General features: G+C 31.4%; 1 protein-coding gene across 3 annotated transcripts; it reads left to right on the forward strand.

The window, feature by feature from the left end:
- Positions 1 to 5,015: 5,015 nt before the first annotated feature.
- On the forward strand, positions 5,016 to 7,448 carry LOC107960313 (F-box protein At2g39490). Of its 3 annotated transcripts, none has more exons than XM_016896633.2 (5): positions 5,016 to 5,196; positions 5,274 to 5,399; positions 5,518 to 6,502; positions 6,740 to 6,901; positions 7,093 to 7,417. In XM_016896633.2, the coding sequence occupies exons 1-5, from the start codon at positions 5,102 to 5,104 to the stop codon at positions 7,126 to 7,128; spliced, it is 1,404 nt and encodes a 467-aa protein (XP_016752122.1). In that variant the 5' UTR covers positions 5,016 to 5,101; the 3' UTR covers positions 7,129 to 7,417. The 3 variants fall into 3 exon arrangements, with proteins under 3 accessions (XP_016752122.1, XP_016752121.1, XP_016752120.1); XM_016896631.2 differs by having other exon boundaries at positions 5,018 to 5,196; positions 7,064 to 7,448; XM_016896632.2 differs by lacking the exon at positions 5,274 to 5,399 and having other exon boundaries at positions 5,017 to 5,196; positions 7,064 to 7,448.
- The last annotated feature ends 2,838 nt before the right edge of the window (positions 7,449 to 10,286 follow it).

Here is a 10,286-nt window from a genome sequence, read left to right on the forward strand (position 1 = left end):
TCTTCCATAAAAGTAATATGCTGTATTAGGTAATTCGAGACAATCGTGCCCTAACTTACTGGGTTTCGATTTTTCTCATTTAACCTAAATAACAGAATATTCTTTTTAATCACAATGTAAGTTTTAAAAAAATGCTTATTTTCGGAGATACGAGGTGTGGTGCCCTAACTTACCGGGTATGACATTTTGTTATCTCGAAATAAGATTTTTCACAAATAAAGGCAATATTCGGTGTTCAAAAATCAAGGAAACGTACCCTAACTTACTGGATTTCGATTTTCCTCGTTCACTCTAACTAACCGAATACCCTTTTAAAAGAAGTTAAAATACGTTAATTTTAAATAAAAGGCAAGCTCAGTCTCAAAGTTCGAGATGTCGTGTCCTAACTTACTAGGCATGATATTTTATTAGTTCGAGATGAGAGAGTCCTTAACATCCGTTTAATTTATGCAGTCATTTTTAAATTAGCATTAATACAAAGAGGGATCGTATTTTAAATTCTTTCAAGTTTTCAAATTTTCGACACTAAGACACTAATTAATCAACTAGGTACCAATTTTGGGCGTATCGAGGGTGCTAATCCTTCCTCGTGCGCAACCGACTCCCGAACTCATTTTTTGATTTTCGTAGACCAAAAATTATCATTTTAGTAAATCTTAAATTTTATTAAAATGATTAATTTAAGGTGATCCGATCACACCTCATCAAAAAAAGATTGGTGGCGACTCCAGTTCTTTCATTTTCCAAAACTTAAGTCGATTTTCGTTTTTCAAAAAAATGGTTACGACACCTAGTGGTGAGCCGAGAAACTAAGCCGCTAACACGTCTTGCATTGCTGCTTCTGTTTTGTTTTGTTTAGCTACTTATTGCGTTTAAAGGATGTTGCCAAGGATTAAAAGAAAGTTGAAACACAACATTCATTTGAGCTTGTCAAATTTTCTGATTCAGAAATGTTTATATTTTTCTCATCCACATTCTACAAACATCAAAATGCCCTTCTAACTTTGGTATTCTGTGATGTAATTGGAAAAAGAATGTAACGCCCCAAAATTCTTATGTTTGTTTCTGTAAAATTTTAATATAAATATTTATCTGCTTTAGTGATTATGTGTTCTAGGTGTGTGTGAGGGGTTCCAAGTTCAAGCTTTACTTTTAGCAATTTTTGTTATTTTTTGAATTAGCCCTATCTTTGTTCAGTGGACTTATATTTAATTGCCTGTAATTTTATATCAAAATGAGCTTGTTGGTTCAAATGACAAAGGAGTAAGTGTGTTGGAGGTTTTATGTTTGAATCCTTGCGTGAGTGTATGGATATTTATTTTTACTCAGTTGACTGAGAAAGTTTCAATTCAACTTAAATGCTGAAGTGGTTGAGATTGTGTAGTTAGTAGGAGTTGGGGTTTATCAAATTAATTTTTATTTTATTTTTTTCTTTTTGCCGAAAATCCCTTCAGTTCTCACATTTCATTCTTGTCCTTCCTCTGTTTTTCTCTTTTCCTTCTCTTTTGTTATTTTCCTTTGCTTTCGGTGTCATCTTTTTATTTTTCGAATTATGGTACCTCTGTTCACGAAATTCGTACGCATTGGTAAGTGGTGATGGTTTTTCTGTTCGAATAGGGAGTTTTCTTTTAGAATCGTTAGAACGGTTTCTCTTTTCTGATTGGTAGTAATTATGTTTGGCTGTAACGAATCGAGAAGATCATGACTCTTCTCTTGTAGATTTGTAGTTAATCATTCGGGGTGTTGGACTAAGTCGTAAGTGCTCGTTTTAAGTTATGGTTGATTTCAGGTTTTCAGTTTAATTGAATGTAAGGACAGAAATTGAGCGTTGTTTTGTCAGTTTTTAGGTTCTAGAAAGCTCGAGATAGTTTTCGCATAGTTTTCGCATCAAATCGATATCAAGTGTATGCCCAAAACACAGAAACGAGGTTTTGACAAAAGCCAAAAAAGGCCACTGTCGACGCCACGCGGGCGTGTGGTCACTCGTGTGGTAGGCCATGTGTAAGTACATAGCCATGTGATCAACGAAGACATGGCCGCGTGCAGCAGACGGTAGTGTGGTGGCTCGAATGTAGCCGTGTGGGCCATACGGGCTAGGCCAAATTGGGCATTTGGGCCAACACTGACATGACACATAGGCGTGTCATTTATTGGGCTAGGCCGTGTGGGCCACACAGGCCAGGCCAATCTGGGCGTGTGGGCCACACAGTCATGGCACACGGGCATGTGGGGCCATTATACTGAAATTTCCCGTAAGGTCGCACAAGTCGTCCTAATCGATTGTGGACCTACCGTAGGGTCAGTAAAGGCTTACTAAACCCTATAACTATGTGATTTATTAGACTGTAGTACTGTTTTGAGGATGTCTATGCATGTACATCTGCTATCTATTTATATAAGCATGTTAAACATGATCTATCTGTTAATTCTGTATATATGTACTGTTACTGTTATTGGGGTGGGATGATTATATTGGAGGAAGTGTCTGAAAGACAGTTTTGCCTATTATCTAGCAACTTGGCTGCGTTATATCTGTTATGTGCCGCATCAGTACTACATGGTGTGTACAGCTGGATATGTGTTTTAAACCCCACATGGTGTGTAGAGATGGTCGGAGATGGTGTGTAGAGGTTGGGGGTAGGATATCTGATTTCTGATTCTGAATTGCATATCTGCATCTGTATCTGAGATGGGCTTGGGCCTGCATATGCATCTGTGACTGTAATGGGCTTAGGCCGAATCTGTATCTGACTGATTTTGATTTTCTAGTTGTCTACATGCTTAATTCTTTGGGGTTACACACTGAGTTTATGTAAACTCACCCTTTTTCTATTTATATTGTACAGGTAATCCACAAAGTTAGGCAGATCGGTGTAGCGGAGGACTCGACGGTGACCACTTGTTATTACTGTCTTATATGTTTTATGGTTTTAATTAAGTTTTGGCATTGAGATTTGAGAGGTTGTATTTGTTGGGACTCTCTAGACTCTTTAAAATGTTTGGCTTTAGTTTTGGGCTTTTGGATTTAACCTGCTTATTACGATGATGGTTATACTTAAAACATGATTTTCTAAAAATGTGAACTGTTTTCCTTAAACATGACGATTTTCCTAAACTTCCGCTAAAATGATACGTTTTAAGGCAAGTCGACTAATTGAACATATGTTTTGAAATAAATGAAAGAAATTAAAAGTTTAGATGCTTAAGGTTTTTATCGAGTTAGCTCCGTTTTTAAAATCCCTTCTATTTGACATCACCAGATTCGGCCATAACGTCTATGTCGAGTTTGGGGTGTTAAAGAAATTGATAAAACTTCGATTCTGCAAAACTGAAACTACTGGTGCAGCCTTGGCACTCTCTCAAGTTTTGATATGTCGGAGACTTGAGTTTTTAAGTGGTAAGTAGTTGCTTCTGCAAGAAAGCAATTCCCTTATCAATGCTGGCCTTTAATTCTGGCTTAAGAGCTTCCAAATCCTTCTCTTTGTACTTGGATAAGCGTACGAGGTCAGATGGAATCAAAGCTTCAAAGCAGAATGGAAGATCAGTCTGATCGGACTGCACGAAAGAGCACTCCTAGATGTCCCCGTCTCCATCCAAAGCGTGAAGGGATTATCCAACAAAACTTGGGGCTGCATGGGTGATAGAAGCAAAGGTAACTTAGGAGACTGTGAACTCTAATAGAAAAGACAAATCTTTATTGAATAACTTCTCTCTAACAGAGGTAGTCCACATGGAGAGGACCAATCTCCCGATACAAGCTGGAAAAACCTAGCGATAGAATATAAGTATCCTTAAATTCCAAATGCATTCACAATATAAAATATTGATATGTGGCATGAAAATAAATAAAGAATTTATGTTAGGAAAATTACGACATAAACCCCTTCTATTTTTTTATATAATTTTTAATGGTGCTCTACAAATTATATTTTACAATAAATTCTTCCATTTTGCTTATATTCAATAATATAACGTACAATTTTTATTATTTTTAAATTTTATTTTATAATAAGTCCTATAACATATTTTTTATATTTATTTTTTTGTTCCAGCTATGAAAATTCTTTACAGACATTTAGGTAAAATATACAATTTTGACAAAAAAAAAACTGTAGTTTTTAAAATGTTAATAACAATTAATTTTAATGTTGAATTAAATTCCTTTATAGTCACAAAAAGTGAAATCTTATTATTGTTCTGGTAGAATATACCTTTTTTTTATTAATTTTGAAGCTAAATTAATACAATCAGTTGATGAATTATTTGATCTTGATTTTCAAAAAGTATACCTTACTTTTAACCAATATTATAAATTATGCACATATCATCATATCATATATAAGTTTTTTAAATAAATATGTTTTAAAATTTGAAGATAAACTTAAAAAATTAAAAATATTTGTTAAAATTTTTAAAGCAGTTTAAAATTAAATATTTTTAAACAACTTTAGCTTTTTTTTTTTCCAAATTTTATAAAAGTTTACATAAATATTTTAAAAAATGTATAAAATATGTTAAAAACACTTAATTAAACATGTATTCAAATAAAATATATTTTCTATTGTACTTTATTTAAATAAAAGTTCCATTTAAAACTTCATTAAAGTAAAATATTGAATTTTTTTAATAATTTTCAAAACTTCATTTAAAAAATTTAAAATTATTAAATATATTTTAATTTATACACACCAAATCAACTTGGGATTAAAAAAACTAATTTATTAATAAAAGAGAGTGGTTACAAAACACAATCAACCCCAAAACCAAAAACAACACACACTAGAAGCAAAACAAGATCAAATCTCAACCCTTGGACTAAAAGGAAAGAGTTGATTGGATTGAGTGACCCAGGAACAAAATGGTCATCACCAGCCTTGGACTCTTGAAGGTTAGTAGAGCCCAATGTTTTATAATCCAATTCCACTAACGACACCACAATAGCAGTTGTTTTACTTATCTAATTAACATAAACTTTGACTATTCAATTTAAAAGAATCTCCATTATAAAATTTAAAAACACTTTTCCAAGGCCCCTTTGGCAAGAAAGTTCAAAGTTAGTTTGCTTATATGTTTAGAATACTCAACAATGCCCTGATGAAAAATGGAGAAGAAAGTCGGGAGAAAGAAAATTAAGCAAGAGAAACAGAGGCATGATCCAGATGATGATAATAACCCAAGGAACACTTCAAGTTCCAGGTAACACCTCTTAGTTTATCGCTATATTTTCTTCTAAACTTTCAGTATTTTAGTTCAGTCTGGTTGTATTTGATCAGGTATTCGGATACCAGTGGTTTAAAGGATTACGTTTTTCACCAAATTATTCCATCATTTATGTATATATGGAAGCATGATCAAGAGAAATCGTACAAACATGTCGATGTCCCAAAAAGCTCGGCTAAGTGAGAACTTTTATATGTACTTTTTTTTTGGGGGGGGGGGATTTTGTTATTTGTTATGATCAAACAACTTTTGGGTTTTGATATGATGAATATTGTTGTTTTTTTTCTCTTGGAACAGAAATAATATGGACCCAAATGATTTCATCAGTCATTTGCCTGATGACATCCTTCACCACATCATTTCGCTTCTCCCTTTTAAATCCGCTGTCCGAACCTCTTTCCTTTCAACTCACTGGAAACACCACTGGAAAGAGGCTTTGTTGGACTCAGTCCATGATGTAATAACAATAGAAGCTGCCATTACAGCGATAACAAGCTTTGTTGATGATTTTGACACACGCCATAGGCCTAGAAATAAGTGGGGTCTCATATTTGAGCTGGGTCATGGAAGAGGCAGCTTAGTTGCTAGCATTTCCAGCAATAGTTCACTTAAACTTGATTTCTCAGCTGGTAAACAAGAATTCCCGATGCCATTTGATTTGTTTTTGAAGATGAATATTGCACCGCCTAACCGATTGTCACGTCGGTACATGTTTGATTGGTTGCTTGAGGAAAATCACCCATCGCAAAGCGAACAGCCACCTTCAAACACAATGAGGGTAAAATCTTTGCATCTCATATCAGTAAGCCACCTTTCTAATATGGCAGTTTCTTCTTTGGTGCCAAAGTTGCCATTTCTTCGAAGCTTGACTATCGCCAAATGCAATGGATTACAATCTTTACAGATAAAAGAGGCCAAAGGGCTTCGTAAGTTAGTAGTCCTCGATTGTCCCCATTTACAATCTCTCAGTTTTGAAGGCTCGTCTTTAAAATCTTTCAGATATAGAGGCAACTTAGTATCCTTTTGGTTTAGAGGGAAATGTAATTGTTTTCCCCTAATTCGTTTTTGTGAGTGTGGGTTACTCTTGGATGACGCTATGATTGATATCAGACAAGGTGCTCTAACACAGTGGACATGGGACTTTGAGATTGAGACTCCCTTTTCTCGTGGTCTCCGTAAAGGAAATCATTGTGACTGCGCCAACAAGTATAAATGCTTCAACTCGATTTTGAGAAGCATTAAGGATGTTCAATCTCTAACAATGTGCAGATGGTTTTACGAGGTATGTTCATTCGTTCATCTATGACTCTCAGTAATTTTGGAATTTGTGTATTCGTATAGGATATGGGTATGTGTTTTAGATGGATATTCACTCTTTTGGGTGTTTTTCTTTTTCATGTCTTTGAAGGATCGTGTATACTCAGACACAGATCCTTTAAGCAAATTGAAAAGTCGAACCAAAATCTTTGCTAACCTTTCATAACTCAATCTTTGATCGGTGTTATTGTGATTTGTTTAGACAACGATGTGCAAAAAGTTACCCTTTTCGAGTAGATGCCCCGAATATTATTTGAGCGTACTAGAGCTTTGGTGGATTGATTGTTCAATGGAAAGAGAATCTATCAATGCCTTACTTTGCTTTCTGAAGCTTTGTCCTAACCTGAAAAGGCTTAATATCACTGTAAGTCCCCCATTTCTTTGACGTACTCTGCATATTTTATGGTATAAGCAGTGTTACTTGGATAAATGTCACATACTTGTATATTTTATATGTATATATTAATTTTCTTTAAAAAAATTAATGCACAAATATACACTTGAAATATCTTACCAAAACTTGCAGCTTGATCCAAAATGCTATAACTTACCCAGCACTGGAAAATTCTCAACTTCAGTCATTGTTCCTGATAAGCTCGATGATCTCAAAGTTGTGAAAATAGAAGGATTTGCAAATGAAGAAAAGGAGAATTTCATGGCAAGGCGACTCATACCTTTATTTGGAGAAAATAATCCAGTCATTATATCAAAACCAAACGGAAAATGTTTGAAACATTTGGTAAAAATGGCAAAGCTGGAGAAGAAAGGGAAGTATCCTTACAAGTTCGAAATGGTTGAAAATGTTGATGAAAATTTTCCAGATCATGTTCATATTAATATCTAATTTCCAGTCAAGAATAGCAAATTTAAGTTCTGCAAATAGTGATCATAAGATTGGTTTTTGTTGGAAATTAAGTTTCTTTTGATTTACTGTTAGAAATTAAGTTATTTTTTCAGAAAAATTATTCACTCAATTTTTGATAAATTTCTTTTTTATCACCGAACTAAGAAAAATTATAAAATATTCCCTCATCCTGTTTATCCATTTTTATTACCTAGTCATAGATTAATTTGAACAATAATAAATTTAACCCTCAATATTTATAATAATTTTTTTTATCATAATCTTGTCAATTCTAACTCAAATTCAAGTTTAATTTTATTTGATTTGATTATAAAAAGTTAACAATTTAAATTTGTCCAATCTAAACCTAAATGGACTCAAACCCAAAATTGGTCTAACTTAAATTTGACACTAACCTAAAATAACCAAAACTTGAAAAGACCTAAGTAAATAACCTAAAGTACTCCAAATTTAAATTAAGTATATATATTTAGAAAAATTATAATCTAAAATATTAATTAGTTTTAATTTATAACTTTTAAATTGTAATTACCATTATTTATTGTTATTAAATATGCGATTTTAGCTTTTATCATATGATCTTGATAGTGAATAGAAAATACTATAAATATTGAATAAAAATCTATATTATTAAAATTAATAGATAAAGAAAAAGTATCAAAATACAATGCAAAATCTCAAAATAATGATATATTTCAAAACCTCAAAAATATATTTTATTTTGATTTTGTTTGACTTCAAAACCTATTTTAAAAAAAAGTAAATTTTTATTTTTATTTTCATTTGTTTTTAATTTATTTGAAAATCCTAACTTTTTTTTACTAATTTTCCTTTTAACTTTTATATGTTTTTTAAATCCTAAAAAATCGAATCCATTTCTATTTATCATGTAATTCTTAAATTAGATAATAATATTAACAATAAAAATATTAAATGTTATATTACAATAAAATATTTGTAATTGTTATGAATATCTTATTAAATAGATGTCCATCAAGATCAAGATAAAGGTTTGATGTACTTTAAATTCTAACAACTATCAGAATTAGATGTCTATTTTTTTTATACTTATTATACCTATAAATAGAAACTCTAATGAAGCATTTTAATTATCCCATTGATCAATAAAATATATTCTTTATTGCTTCCCATATTTTTTTTATTCTTTACTCTCTCTATCTCTCTTTATTTTATAACAGCAATGAATTAAGGTTATATTATATTAATATTTATTTTATTTTATTTCAAAAAATATTTCTGATAATTATTAATTTTATATTAAATTTAAATAAATTTACTTAATTTTATTTAGCAATTAAGAAACTTTAATAGTAAAATTAGTATAACTACAAATGATGTAAACCATAAATGGTCCCAACCCAAAATTTATATAAACCTAAAATACTTTAAATTAGAAATTATCACAATTTAAAATAATTTGAAAATTTCCAAATTTAATCAAGTGTCTACATATGATTCCTAATTTGTATCTTTCAGCCCAAAAAATACAAGCTTCTTTTGGATGTTGTTTTAAGTGTTTTTCCAGGAAACTTGTTTTGGCTGATATGCCTTTAAGAATATTTTTGTTTATATCCCAAACTTGTCAACATTATCTTTTTTTAAGTTAATCAATTATGAATGATTTCTTTTTCCACATTGTTTATTTAACTTTTTGGATGACAAGTTATCTTTTTATGTTTCCTCAAAATTATTTTTTTTATAATTTGTGGTTGTTTTTTTTAAGAGTTAAATTTAAATATTCTTTTTAAGAGTGTAATATGTCTTACTATTACATTCAATGTTTATTAATTGTCATTTAATATACTAGATTTGATTAAAAATATAATATTAAAATTATATTTATAAAAAAAATCAATAATTAGATTATAGGTTAAAGAGCAAAGTGTTTTTGACTATATATTCTTTTGAAAGATAATAAATTATATTAAGAGTACAGGAAAATAAATCCAAGTATAGGAGGACAAATTAAAACCCAAAGCTAATAAGTTTTTCCCCATACACTCATTCCTATCATCTATCTTTTCCCCAGTAAAATGAGATGCATATAATAAAGGTGCTTGAGACAATGCGTGAGCGATTCCCAGTAAAATGAGATGCATATAACAAAGCTGTTTGAGACAATGTTTGAGTGATCTTATTGACAATTAGTCGAGCCCATTGAAAGAACACATGATGAAGTTGATTTTTCAAAGCATTATAATCATTAATAATCGTACCAAATTCGGAAAGATAAACCGAGGGGTTGTTCAACACTAAACATCACCGCGCGATCCAGTTTGAAAATAGCCATGCTTAGCTGCAAAGTTTTTACCCATGACAAAGCCTTGTGAATCGAAACAGCCTCGGCTATATGAACATCAAAGGCACCTATCTTATGACACGAGAGAATTGAAATGAACCGAATAGCATCATCTTGTATCATTGTTAGAAGTGAGCAAAACTCGATTCTACTCGAAAAAATAAAAAAAAATTCAAATTTTGATTTGAACAAATTGAGTTATTCAAGTTAACACGAATTTTTTTCTCATTTCGAGTTCGAATCGAATTGAATTTTTGAGTTTAAATAATACGAATAATCCGAATACAAATTATAATATTTTATATTTTTACACCAAACCCAAAACCTATTTACTTACCTCCCAAAACTTTTACTCCCCTCCCATCCCACCCCTATCTACCCCAAACCCATTTCCCCCCCTAAATTTTATTTTGAATATATTCTCCTCCCCCAAAATTTTATTTCCCCATTTACTTTTCTCTCAAAATTTTACTTCCCCTAAACCTTCAAAATTTTTTATTTTTCTCCTAAACTTTTACTTTCACCATTTACCCTAAATCAAAAATCAAAACCATCTCAAAAAAT

This window comes from Gossypium hirsutum, chromosome A05 (assembly GCF_007990345.1).
Source record: "Gossypium hirsutum isolate 1008001.06 chromosome A05, Gossypium_hirsutum_v2.1, whole genome shotgun sequence".
Taxonomy (NCBI): domain Eukaryota; kingdom Viridiplantae; phylum Streptophyta; class Magnoliopsida; order Malvales; family Malvaceae; genus Gossypium; species Gossypium hirsutum.